Source organism: Pollachius pollachius (genome assembly GCF_949987615.1).
Source record: "Pollachius pollachius genome assembly, chromosome: 3".
Taxonomy (NCBI): domain Eukaryota; kingdom Metazoa; phylum Chordata; class Actinopteri; order Gadiformes; family Gadidae; genus Pollachius; species Pollachius pollachius.
Window position 1 is genome coordinate 28,904,076 of NC_136936.1, and position 14,118 is coordinate 28,918,193.

Here is a 14,118-nt window from a genome sequence, read left to right on the forward strand (position 1 = left end):
TATTGATTTAAAATGCATTGCATGAAAAAAATATTGTTTGTTAGATTAGACGGTTTTGAATAGTCCAAAGCCACGTCTGCTAAACATAGCCATGGCCTGCTGTCATGGAGGCAATAAGATGCTGTTTGTTCCCTATGAGTGTCCTCTGGGGGCAGCACTCCCTGGAGGGGAGGGAGCAGCCTAATGACCTCCTGTTTACTGAAGCCCCATCATTGACGTCCACTAGTTGTGTGGTCAGTAGACAGGGGGTCCTAATGAAAGGTGAGAGGACAGTGGTTTCCTGGGAACTCATTAGTGATGATTTGTAAAGCTAATACGATAACAGAGTTAGGTAAGGTCACCAGTGTGGTTGGATAAAGCTTACATTACACCTGATGCTTTCATGGAGTTCAGGTCCTCAAACATTGTTTTCCATCTTTGGTGAGAGTAAAAACTCCTTCTGGAGGATCTTCTAAACAAGAGGAGGACCAGGGGTGTTGGTTTTGTGACAATAAGTTTATTAAGTAACTGAGTAAGTACAGCAATGGTGCTCTCCTATTAGACCGATGAAAACAAAGGCTACATACATCAGGAATAAACAGAACCGCAGAGTGACAATTAGCAGATAATATCATATCAAAAATCTGTGCTTAAATAAGTCAAAAAAATAAATCCTTCTTTATAACATCAATTGAACAGGCAGTGTCAACCAAAGTGAGTAATACGATCACACCAAGAACACCTGTGACATTCCAAACGGATCTAAACCAGAACCAGAACATTTAAATAAAGTTCAGAGCCCACGCAACGCTGGAATGTGGCGTTACCATGTGGATCTCATAAGGCATCACTGCGACACATGGATGATGTCATACCTCAGGCACATCGGACGACTTCAGATAACAATACACAGCTCTTGAGTTAGTCTGTGCTGTAGTTCTGTATCTAGAGAACTTCCAAAGATTCGATCAACCTGGGTGGTTGCTGGGTTTTATTTTTAAACTTCAAGGGCCGGACTCCTTGGGAAGGAATGTGCTTGTTTGAATCTCTTGTGGTAGAATCATTAAATAATGAAGTATAACTTAAGCACATCTACTTTCTAAGAGTTTTGCCCAGAAAACATCAGGTAGGATCAGACACGCACTAAAGACCAGGGGAATCTCAATTGCGATCCAAAATGGTCCTTTTGGTAAACTCCTTTCTGCAGGCTTGCTGCTGAGCTTGTAGCTAGCTGAATATGTATTAAACTTAGAAACTCTAACCAAGTAGGCACTGATAACCACATGGGGAAGTGTAGTTTGGCTGACTAGTGTGTGGTAGGCAGAGGACAGCCCATAATCTCCTTTTAAGGGTCGGACTGTTGCTACCCAACTCAAACCCTAGCTCTAAAAGTTCTCACCCCCTTACCATGTTTAAAGTTATAGCTCGAGGTCAATAACTTGGCAAGAACTTACTCCATGACTGTATAAAAACATAGTCAACGGGTCAGAAGATGAGAGACAAAGGGGTAAGCTGAGAAACAAATCCTGAAGAGCTAAGGCACTGAGCAGTGAAACATAGAAGACCTTTTTCTTCACTGTAATCCTGGTGATAGTCAAACGTAAGACCCATTATTCATAAAGACTCCTCATTCATTTCTACATTTGATTTTAAGGTGATATTATATACCATTTGCTTTGTGCCAAAGGTCACTACCCACAAGGCCACAAAACCTGCCCATGATGAGTCTGCCTCTGGGGGAGGATTGTGTGTGTGTGTGTGTGTGTGTGGGGGGGGGGTCGGGCTGTGGTTGGCTCTGATTGTCGTGTAGTCTAGTCTCGTCGGGTATCTCAAGAAACGTGATTTTGCTGCGCCCTGCAGAGTTGAGACTATCTGGCACAACTTGGATAGTGTGGGGGGGACTGAAACCAGCCATTAGGGTGGCGACGGCCACTAGGTATAAAAGCTTGAAATGCTATTACCAGTAGTGAATAAGGATGTGCCAGATAGTGAAACTTTAATTTGAGCTAAGTGACAGCGCCGTTCATTTGAGAGGTCTTGATAAATCAGTCAGCCATTATTCAAATATCTAACGGACCTCGTTCGCCGAGTGGGAAGGATCAATAAATGGTTACCTTTGGGATGTAGGACACTGGCCTCACACTAGGAATACACACACCAGTAGTCACACCTGTAGTCACACCTGTACTCACACATGTGGTCACACCTGTAGTCACACCTGTAGGCAAACACCTGTAGTCACACCTGTAGACACACCCGTAGGAACACTTGTAGACACACTTTTAGGCAAACCTGTTGACACACTTGTAGGCACACCTGTAGACACACGTGTTGACACACCTGTAGGCACAGGTGTGACCACACCTGGCTCAAATAGCCCGCAGCCCAGTTCCCTTGTTGTAGAGCTGGGTGGTGGGTAGATTTGAGCCGGGTGAGTGGGTCTCTGATTCCGTTTGTGGTTCAGGTCTGGACTGATCCCTCAGGAAAGACATGGGAAGATCAGACCTGAACCAGCACACCTTCCTCCCCTGACGGTTCCATAGTTTACTCCTCCTCCTCCTCCTCTTCCTCTCCAGCCATCACCTCCACCAGGAGCTCTGCGGTGCAGGTGGCTTCTCCCAGACTGTTGACCGCCTTCACCGTGTACTTTGCATCATCATCCCCAGACACCTTCACACACACACACACACACACACACACACACACACACACACACACACACACCTTTATCTGTCTGTCTACACCCTCACACACATACACCTGTCTGTCTGTCTGTCTGTCTGCAGAGATAAGCACCTTACCTGTCTGTCTTTCAGTCTACCTACAAAGAATCACACGCTCCTCATAGCTATCTATAGTAATAATAGAGATACTAAACCTCAATCAATATAACAATGAAATAAATAAATATAATCTACCAGCTTTAACCAGGATGATATTATGGGATGTCACCTCAGATATGACCAGGCTACAGTTGCCCTCCTCATCATAGTCGATTTGGAAGTGTCGGGTCTCTCTGATTGGCTGATCGTCCTTATACCACACCACCTCCGGGTCCGGGTAACCTAGGAAACCAACAGATACACTTAAACTGGCAATCTGGTAAACCAACTCTCCACAGGTAACCTAGGAACCAATAGTTCTCACTACTGGTAACCTAGGAAACAAATAATAATCTCTACTGGTAACCTAGGAAACCTTCACTACTCTCTAGTGGTAACCTAGGAACAAACAGTACTCAATACTGGTAACCTAGGAAACCGACAGTACTAACTACGGGTAACCTAGGAAACTGACAGTACTCTTTAACTATAGAAACTATTGTGTAGATGAGTTATCAATGTAGTCATCTTATGTGTAAAGGGGACATCTTCAAACATACTCACTACTTGTAACTTAGAAAACCGACAGTACTCACAACTGGTTACCTAGGAAACCGACAGAACTCACTACTGGTAACCTAGGAAACCAACAGTACTCACTACTGGTAACATAGGAAACCAACAGATAAACAGTACTGGTAACCTAGGAAACCAACAATACTCTCTACTGGTAACCTAGGAAACCAGCAGTACTCACTACTGGTAACCTTGGAAACCAACTGTACTCACTACTGGTAAGCTAGGAAACCAACAGCACTCACTACTGGTAACCTAGGAAACCAACAGTACTCACTACTGGTCACCTAGGAAACCATGAGATAAACAGAACTGGTCTACAGTACTAGTAGCTGGTCAGTACTAGTCTACAGTACAGGTCAGTTCTGGCCTACTGGTAACTGGTCAGTACTGGTCTACTAGTAACAGGTCAGTACTGGTCTACTGTTAACTGGTCATAACTGGTCTACTGGTAATGGGTCAGTAATGGTCTACTGGTTACCTGTCAGTACTGGTCTACTGGTAACTGGCCAGTACTGCTCTACTGGTAACTGGTCAGTACTGGCCTACTGGTAACTGGTCAGTACTGGTCTACTGGTAATGGGTCAGTACTGGTCTACTGGTAACGGGTCAGTACTGGTCTGCTGGTCACTGGTCAGTACTGGTCTCATGGTAACTGGTCAGTACTGGTCTACTGGTAACGGGTCTGCTGGTAAATGGTCAGTACTGGTCAACTGGTAACTGGCAAGTACTGGTCTATTGGTAACTGGTCAGTACTGGTTACTAGTGATGGGTCAGTACTGGTCTACCGGTAACGGGTCAGTACTAGTCAACTGGTAACTGGTCAGTACTGGTCTACTGGTAACTGGTCAGTACTGGTTACTAGTGATTGGTCGGTCGCGAAAGATTCGGTCAGAATGAACGAATCCCGAAGGAGAACGACGAGAACTGATTCCCAAAACAAGAGAACTGATTCTTTTTTTTTAAACATATAACAAAAATATGGTGACGTAAATAAAATACACAAACGATCAGAGCTTTGTCTCCCCGCAACCTTATATTGATTGAGTCTAAAACGTTCTCAACGATTCAGCCAATGAGAGTACTACAGCAGATAGCAATCGCGTTGCCATGGCACATGGGTAAACAAATGATAAGGCACCGCCACACAAGTTAACTAACGATCGCTGTAGGCTTCAATATCATGCAAGCACTTTGTTTTCTTTTTATTTTGTTCTACATCACAATTGCATGCTTTGATAATGTTACGTATTTTAAACACATAAGCTGTAATTACTATACATAGCCACAGGGGGTAGAACACATAAGCTGTAATTACTATACATAGACACAGGGGGCAGAACACATAAGCTGTAATTACTATACATAGCCACAAGGGGCAGGACACATAAGCTGCAATAACTATTTCAGCCATAGAGGGCAGCACCTTTAGAAAGGTGAGAATAGCGAAACCGGTGCATTTTATAGGCCACGCATACTCAGTATAAAAGCAAGAATTGAAGCCCGAGGAATTTGAGAAACATCCGGCAAGCCATAGAGAGAGATAGGTAGAGAGGATTGCTGTTTGTCGCTCCGCACGTGCGTAATACAATTCCCCTCCTTCTGCTTCGTAGTTACCATACCGAAATACTTAAGTAAATAAAGTGAGTTCAAAGCGATCCTGATTAGACTACTTTCCTTGAAGAAGAACGCAACATTTGGCTGACCCCGACGTTCTGGGAAATAGCCGAGGCCCGGGGCTCGGAGGCACGCGGCCACCGCGACACTCTACAACTCTTCACAGGCGCCACAAACAAAGGTAAGCAGAACCTGTTGTCGTAAAGGCCGAATCTGCATAGGATTAGATATAGCAATATTTAGGTGTAAGAGTTGTTGGAGCCACCGTCTGGTCGCGGCGCTCTCTAGTCCCGGCCCTGGGATTACAAAAGCATAACGGACATAGTTAACCGATCGCGAGAACTCAGATAGAAATTTCTTTAAATAATACTGTACAAGAAGCAGAGGGCCAGAAATGTGTTAATGGGTTAGTTTGATTTGGTATCCATCCCATATAGGCCTAATGTTTGTACCGCGAGGGGACTTTTCCTCCGGTTTTTTTTCGTTTGAAGAGATTGTACCGTGATGCTGTCCCACGTGCAATTCTCCCTCTCTTCTCTATATTGTGACGTGATGCTGTTCCACGTATAATTATTTCTCTTCTCTATATTGTGACGTGATGCTGTTCCACGTATAATTATTTCTCTATTCTCTATATTGTGACGTGATGCTGTTCCACGTACAATTATCTCGTTATTCTCTATATTGTGACGTGATGCTGTTCCACGTGCAATACTTGGTTTGTTAGTACCGCATGGTCTCACGCGCCATCTTTCTCCCTTCCCCCTTCTTCACCGACAGAAATGTGTTAATGGGTTAGTTTGATTTGGTATCCATCCCATATAGGCCTAATGTTTGTACCGCGAGGGGACTTTTCCTCCGTTTTTTTCGTTTGAAGAGATTGTACCGTGATGCTGTCCCACGTGCAATTCTCCCTCTCTTCTCTATATTGTGACGTGATGCTGTTCCACGTATAATTATTTCTCTTCTCTATATTGTGACGTGATGCTGTTCCACGTATAATTATTTCTCTATTCTCTATATTGTGACGTGATGCTGTTCCACGTACAATTATCTCGTTATTCTCTATATTGTGACGTGATGCTGTTCCACGTGCAATACTTGGTTTGTTAGTACCGCATGGTCTCACGCGCCATCTTTCTCCCTTCCCCCTTCTTCACTGACAGAAATGTGTTAATGGGTTAGTTTGATTTGGTATCCATCCCATATAGGCCTAATGTTTATACCGCGAGGGGACTTTTCCTCCGGTTTATTCGTTTAAACGTGTTGTACCGTGATGCTGTTCCACGTGCAATCGTTATTCTCTATTTCTCTCTTCTCCGGGTTTCTTAGTTTGACGGTATTGGGACGTGATGCAGTTCCGCGTGCAATACTTGGTTAACACTACGCCGGTTTTTTCGTTTGAAGAGATTGTACCGTGATGTAGTTCCACTGCAATTCTCTCTCTCTTCTCTATCTTGTGACGTGATGCTGTTCCACGCACAATTATTTCTCTATTCCCTATATTGTGACGTGATGCTGTCCCACGTACAATTCTCTCGCTATTCTCTATATTGTGACGTGATGCTGTTCCACGTGCAATACTTGGTTTGTTAGTACCGCATGGTCTCACGCGCCATCTTTCTCCCTTCCCCCTTCTTCAGCGACCAAAATGTGTTAATGGGTTAGCTTGATTTGGTATCCATCCCATATGGACCTAATGGTTGTACCGAGATAAGACTTCTACTCGGGTTTTTTCGTTCGAATGTGTTGAGACGTGATGCTGTTTCGCGTGCTATTTTTTGGTTATTTGTTAGTACCGCAACCTCGGATACATAGTTGCATATTCTCACGTAGGCGTGGGACTCAGTTCCCCGGAGGCCATTACACATGCTTCATCGGCAACGATCCAATGCATTGTGTTTGTCTAAATACTGATTAGGACGCTTTACAGTAATTCAATTTTGTCTACAGACGCCGTCCTGTCTTGGGTGAAACACCAAGGACTTTGTGTTCAGAGGGATTGCACCAATTTGAACGAGTAGGACCTCTTTGTTTAAAGCAACACCGCCATTTTGTAACGTGAGTGCATGTGACAGTGTTCTTTAGGACAGTAAACGCCATCTTGTTTTCTGTAAGCACCGCATGGTCACTTACCTGAAACGATAAGGACAGGCAACCCAGTTGAGGTGTTGCACACCCCCCTCTCCCGAACCCCCACCCTCTTGCGCTCTCCCCCCCCTCACTACCCCCCCCACCCACGCACGCTCTCCCCCCCTCCCCCACCCGCGCCCTCTGCCTCCCCCACCCACGCCCTTTGCCTCCCCCACCCGCGCTCCATCCCTCCCCCACCCGCGCTCCATCCCTCCCCCACCCGCGCCCTCTCCCTCCCCCACCCGCGCCCTCTGCCTCCCCCACCCGCGCCCTCTGCCTCCCCCACCCGCGCCCTCTGCCTCCCCCACCCGCGTCCTCTGCCTCCCCCACCCGCGCCCTTTGCCTCCCCCACCCGCGCCCTCTGCCTCCCCCACCCGCGCCCTCTGCCTCCCCCACCCGCGCTCTCTGCCTCCCCCACCCGCGCTCTCTGCCTCCCCCATCCGCGCTCCACCCCCCCACCCCTGCGCTCGCTCTCCCCCCCCCCCCCCCCCCCCCCACTCCCTTTCCTCTCGCTCCCCGTTATACAACCCCCTGCCCTTCTTACAGGGGTACCTGCGCGTATGATTACACTCAATGTGTATATATTGCTATTAACTACTTTTTTACGTCATCAACTACCACACCTTTCACCCAAACAAATAGAGTTTGTTTAGTTTGTTAATAATTACGTTTGTGGTTTCGAACACCACCATATTAGTCGTGCTTCGTCAACTCGGTAGCTGAACACCCCACCTCAACGCCACCACTACTGGCCTACAACCGACATCTGCACCAACAATACCGTAACGCCTCCTTGCTCCCCAAGGAGCAACTCCCACTACACACCCACACCTAGCCCCAGTACATACACCCCATAAGAAGGAATTCATGGCCTCGCCCGACGTGCAGCCTCCCCTTAAGAAAGCTAAGCCTACTCCAGACACCCCGGCCCAGATGAGGGCAGCAGTGGCCAGGTATTTGGCAGCCAACGCCCTAAAGGACAGACCGCTGTCCACTGAACAACAGCGAAAATGGAAGAAGAGAGAAGAAAAGTACAGAAAAGAGTGGGAAGTTGTTGGAATATGGGCCGTTGGAGCAAAAATTACCACCGCCCTAACTGCGGCGGCCTGGGACTATGCCCAGAAGGAGAGCGAATGGGCTAATACGAGACGCACTACAAATCAAAAAGTGCGGGAAAAGGATTCACCAGACTACAGGAAGAAAAGAGAGGGGTACACCTTCACCCTACTCAACGCGTATAATGTGGCAATCAACGTGGAAACGCGGAGGAGGGAAGGACTAACAACCGACCTTTCGCCCCCACCGCCTGTACGATTACTTGAACCATCTCATAACATGTTACCTGCGACTCCACTCACCCTGGAACAAGCGGATGCCGAGGACACGGGAACACCATTTGAAGCAGGAGACACCAGCCTCCAACCCTGCGCGTACCCCAGCCTCACGACTGACCCACCTTTCCAAACCATCGCAAAGGCACCCCCCCCATACGGGTGCTATGACCATCTAGCACCACAAAAGTCACAAAACCTCGCCCTTCAATACCCAGTACTCCATATAGCAAAGGGGCCAGTGGATGTCTCATACAATGGCCAAATCCAACCGTCATGCCCGGAGGGACGTCAAGAAGACGATGGTAAAGACGGGTACAAAGCCTCGATGACGACGATGGGTTGGACCAACCGAGTGATAAGTGGGAGAAGTGGCCCGGGGGCCATAATTAGTCGAGAAGATGACTACCTCCCAAACTCAACCTACCAAAGCATCCAACAACCCCCTCCACACCAAGTCGACCAACAACCCTCTCCCCACCAACACAACCAACAACCCCTTCCCCACCAAGGCAACCAACAACCCTTTCCCCACCCAAGCAACCAACAACCCCTTCCCCACCCAAGCAACCAACAACCCCTTCCCCACCAAGGCAACCAACAACCCCTTCCCCACCCAAGCAACCAACGACCTCCACCCCACCAAGGCAACCAACAACCCTTTGCCTACCAAGGCAACCAACAACCCTTTCCCTACCAACACAACCAACAACCCTTTCCCTACCAAGGCAACCAACAACCCTTTCCCTACCAACACAACCAACAACCCTTTCCCTACCAAAGCAACCAGCAACCCTGTTCCAACCAAGGACCTCAGGGACAAGGATACCAAGGGACCCATGGTCCCTATACCAACAGCGAAACAACGCAAGACGGCACAAGGAACCCCATGAAGATTGAATTAAGTACAGGGGCCACACAAAAGACCCACAACGCTCACGAGGATCAACCGGACCGGAGTCAAGTCAACACTCTTACGACCTTACCCGACACGAATCAACGCACGACGCCGGGGACACTAGGAACGAAAGAGGATCCACGACGAAGAGTGGCGGCCGGCCCCCATACCCGACCCCAGCCGCAACAAAAAACGCCGAACCAGGGGGGAGCCCCATACTATGAGGACCAGGTCGAAGGATCCCGGTACCCGACGTCAACAGACACCGACCCAATCTGATGTGGGATCCTCTGACGACGATGTACCCAAACCCAGACAATTTGACTTTCCGAGCCCGAACAACAGCGATACACCCCGACCCAAACAAAGCGGGTCTCGACATCCCCCACAGCCGGACTTCATGGCACCCCTAACCACAGACGCAATGGGGAGGGACACATATACAGCATGGGGACACCGGGACATGGCGGCCCTTGTCACACGCTTGCCATTACTTACGGCAGGGGCGGCTGCCTGGATCAGGACGTTCGAGAAGGAGACATCAGGGGATGTCCTAGCCATAGGTGATATACGAGCCATCATCGGCAGGTCTCACAGCTCCCTTAAAACTGTCGAACTGGAAAATTTGACCCAGACCACTCAACTGCCTGACAGAACCTCTTTCGACATATATCGAAACATCTTCTGGAGGACCTTGAAGAAATTATATCCACCCGATGTTAGCAAAGTCGGAATCGCCGGCCTGACCATCGCACCTGGAGAATCCGTCTATGCATACGTTGAGAGAGCCGAAGGGCTGTGGGCGGACAGGAATGATTGCCACCCACACAGTAGCACCCTGGCAACAAGTGTTTTCCAGAAGGCGATCATGGATGGACTACCACGTGAGGTCCAGAAGGCACTTAAAACCGTGGTTGGACTGTCCGTCAAACCAAAAGCAGAGTGGATGGAACACCTAGTTCACCACTTCAATCTTAGCGAGGAGAAAAGATCGACCAACGACGAGGATCATGAGGCTATAAGAAACCAATTAGCAAAGATGCAGCTAAAAAAAGAAGTGGAGGAGTCTCTGCTGCGCTAGAAAGCCAAATGTGCCCAGGAGCCCTTAGCTATGATGTCCCTAGTACCCCAACAAACGACACCGGTACCTCAGAAGACCCTGGCACCTGTATGCTCACACCAAGAAGACCAACCCCCAACACGCCCTGCATACGAGACCGCCGCCCTGCAGCAACAACACCAGGGTTACGGAGGTAGAGGAAGAGGAAGAGGAAGGGGGCAACGTGCAATTCAATGTTTCCATTGTAAACAACTGGGACACTGGATCGGGGATTGCCCCTCTTACCAATCCGACAGGGTGCAACGTACATCTCAATGTTTCCATTGTAAACAACTGGGACACTGGATCAGGGATTGCCCCTCTTACCAATCCGACATGGCCCAAGTATGAACCACACCACACCAACAACAGCGACAAACCTACGGGTCTGCGACCGGACCAGGTGAACCCATGTTCAGCTTACAGCAATAGGGATGCCCAGAGGACGATCGGACGAGAACGGAACTAGGCCTTGGACTACCTACAGTGAACGCATATGTAGGCGGCCACCGATGCACGTTCTTAGTGGACTCGGGAGCATCCGTATCAACTATCGGAAGTCTCGCAGGAAGACCACCTCCACTATCTCGCCGCTCACTAAAGACCATGGGGTTCTCTGGGAAACCCATGGAACAACCTTTCACAACCCCACTCGACTTCGACATACTGGAACAAAAAGGATCTCATTCGTTCTTATATGCCCCATCCTGTCCCATCAATCTATTAGGCAGAGACCTAATGGGTTCCCTACAGATCACTTTGGCCTGCGACTTGGGAGGCATCACCTTGTACCACCCCACAAACCCGGCACCGGAAGATGCACACATGTTCATGTTAATAGATGACCCAAGGCCGGAAGCTCATGACGATACCACCATCTACTGGCAGGAACTAACAGAGGTAGCACAGACGACTCCGGGACTGGGAAGTACATATCGAGAATGGGAGATGTGGATTCGAGAAATCGGGGGATACAATGAGCTATTAGACCCACTGCACTGCACACTCAATATCACACACGGACAAGATCTGACCTACGATGAACCATGGTACGATCAGAAGAATGGGAAACTGGAAGACCTAAGATGTGGAGATATATTCCTGGGACCCGAAGGAGTGGCAGCGGGAGTCGACCTCACACAAGAACAACTATCGTGGTTCCAACTGGACCCAGAAAGCGTCCCTCATGTCTCCCTCTTGGTCAGCACAGATCATCAACCCAAACAACTCGGACCAATGGTAAAGAGAGCACAGGCCATCCGTGAGTGGCACTCTACGGACAACAAATACCTTTTCAGGAGCCCGAATGCGGAGTTCTGGAGAATATCCTCAAGAACCAGAGACAAGGTCATTGGTCGAAAAATGGACGGACATCGGCTAGTGATCAAGGACGAAACCACCAAAGACGATCCGGAAGACCCAGAAGTGTCCAATATGCTCTCACGCATAAATGAAACGGTGTGGGCTAAAGGCCCATATGATGTGGGACACACCCCACAGCACAACGTTGTGGTGAACGTTGAGAACCCTCATCGACCAGAATGGAGACATCAATACAGAATAAAGGACGACGCTGAGGAGGGAATCAGCGACACCATAACAGGACTACTGGCGGCAGGAGTGCTGGAGAAGACCACCTCGGAATGGAACACACCGATCCTACCGGTGAAGAAAGCGGATGGACTGACCTGGAGGATGGTGCACGATTTGAGAGCCATCAACATGCGGACCGTGGCCCCGCCGGAAAAAGTCCCGAACCCATATGTGGCCCTGAATCTTGTAAGCTCTGACCACAGATGGTTCACGGTAGTGGATCTTGCAAACGCTTTCTTCTGCCTCCCCCTGGCAACTGTGTCAAGGCCCTTCTTCGCTTTCACGTATAGAGGGCAGCAGTACACATACACGAGAATGCCACAAGGTTTCCGATGCACCCCCACCATCTTCAACGCCTGCCTCAAGGAGGACCTCATGGAATTGGACCTCCCTCCTGGGACAGTCCTCATTCAATACGTGGACGACCTCCTCTTGGCAGCTGAGACGAAGGAAGCTTGTCTACAAGCGACCGAGGTCTTACTGCAAACGATAGCGGACAAAGGCTACAAGCTGAAGAAAGCCAAACTACAACTGGTAAAAGAAGAGATTACTTTCTTGGGGAAAGTAATAGGAGGGAATAGTAGAGAAATCAGCAAAGGACACAAAAGCGCAATCGGAAACTACCCAAAGCCAATCAGGGTCCAACAAATGCTAGCATTCCTAGGACTGACAGGATACAGCCGGACCTACATCCCTGATTACACCGGCGAAACAACCAAACTACGACAGCTCATCACCAAAGCAGGACACAGGAATCTGAAAGCCCCCTTGGAATGGAACCCTGAAGCAGAAGAAGCATTCACCAGACTAAAACAAAGCATGTACAGTGCCGCGGCCTTAGCTGCCCCAGACTACAAAGAACCCTTTCACCTGGATGTATCAGTAAGAGACTGCGTGGTCAACGGAATCCTGTGGCAGAAACACAGAGGACAACGAAAAATCCTGGCATACCACAGCTCTGCTCTAGAACCACCAGAAAAAGGACTCCCTGAGTGTGGAAAAGCTATATGCGCCATCGCCAAAAGCCTGGACAAGACGGCCTACATAGTAATGACACACCCCGTGGTGGTCCACACTATCCACGGGGTAAAAGCATACCTGGATAGTTCAGACTACACAATCACCACAGCAACCAGGAACGCTAAACTCCAGAGAATCTTGGGGAATCCAATGGTCACCTTCACCACCCAAGGTGTCAACATGACAGACACCATGCCCGGACCCAACGATGGAGAACCCCACGTATGCTCAGAAGAAATAAAAAAGGCAGTGAAGATCAGACCAGGATTGAAAGCAGAACCCCTACATCCGGTGGACGTGACCTTGTACACCGACGGATGCTGCTACAGAGCCGCCAATGGAGAAAATCTGGCGTCTTGGGCTGTAGTGGAACAAACCAAACAAGGAATATGCAGCACTCTGGCCAGTGGCATATTAGAACAACCCGCTTCAGCACAAAGAGCCGAGCTGTATGCCATGTGTGAAGGACTACGAATAGCCAAGGGGCGAACACTAAATCTATACACCGATTCCAACTATGCATACGAACTGGCCCACCTAAACGGACGACAGATGATGGACAGACAGATGACCACCAGTGCTAACACCAAAGCAAAACACACAGACTTGATCTTGTTGTTAGCCAAAACAGCCCAACTACCTCGAGAAGTCGCCATAATGCACTGTCGAGGACATCAGAAGACACAAACAGCAGAGGCAAGAGGAAACCACGCGGCGGATGAAGCAGCTAAGAAGGCAGGCGGATACGTCCCAGTAGAACATCTGAAGGAAGGAGGATACACCCCGGTGGTACACCTGATGATACTCAACGAGGAACCAACCCTGGACCCAAATGAACAAATGGTCAAAGAAATGCAAGAAGGAGCAGGACCTTATGAGAAATCGGCATGGAGAGGAAAAGGGGCCAGGGAGAGCCCGGATGGAATACACTACTCCTCCAATGGAAAGCCGGTTATCTCCTCCAAGGCCCTGTTGTTCTTCCTAAGAAAAGAACATGGATTGGCCCACGAAGGAAAAGCCAAGACCCGGGAAAGGATTGAAAAATACTGG

At 48.8% G+C, this 14,118-nt stretch overlaps 1 protein-coding gene across 1 annotated transcript in view; it reads right to left on the minus strand.

The window, feature by feature from the left end:
* Nucleotides 1-476: 476 nt before the first annotated feature.
* Nucleotides 477-14,118, minus strand: part of mylkb (myosin light chain kinase b) — a 59,398-nt gene continuing 45,756 nt past the window's right edge. The window contains exons 18-19 of the mRNA XM_079732769.1: nt 2,932-3,044; nt 477-2,649 (exon numbers count right to left, since the gene is read on the minus strand). Of these exons, the coding sequence (XP_079588895.1) occupies nt 2,524-2,649; nt 2,932-3,044 (239 nt within the window). The 3' untranslated portion in view covers nt 477-2,523. The remainder of the gene's footprint in view (nt 2,650-2,931; nt 3,045-14,118) is intronic.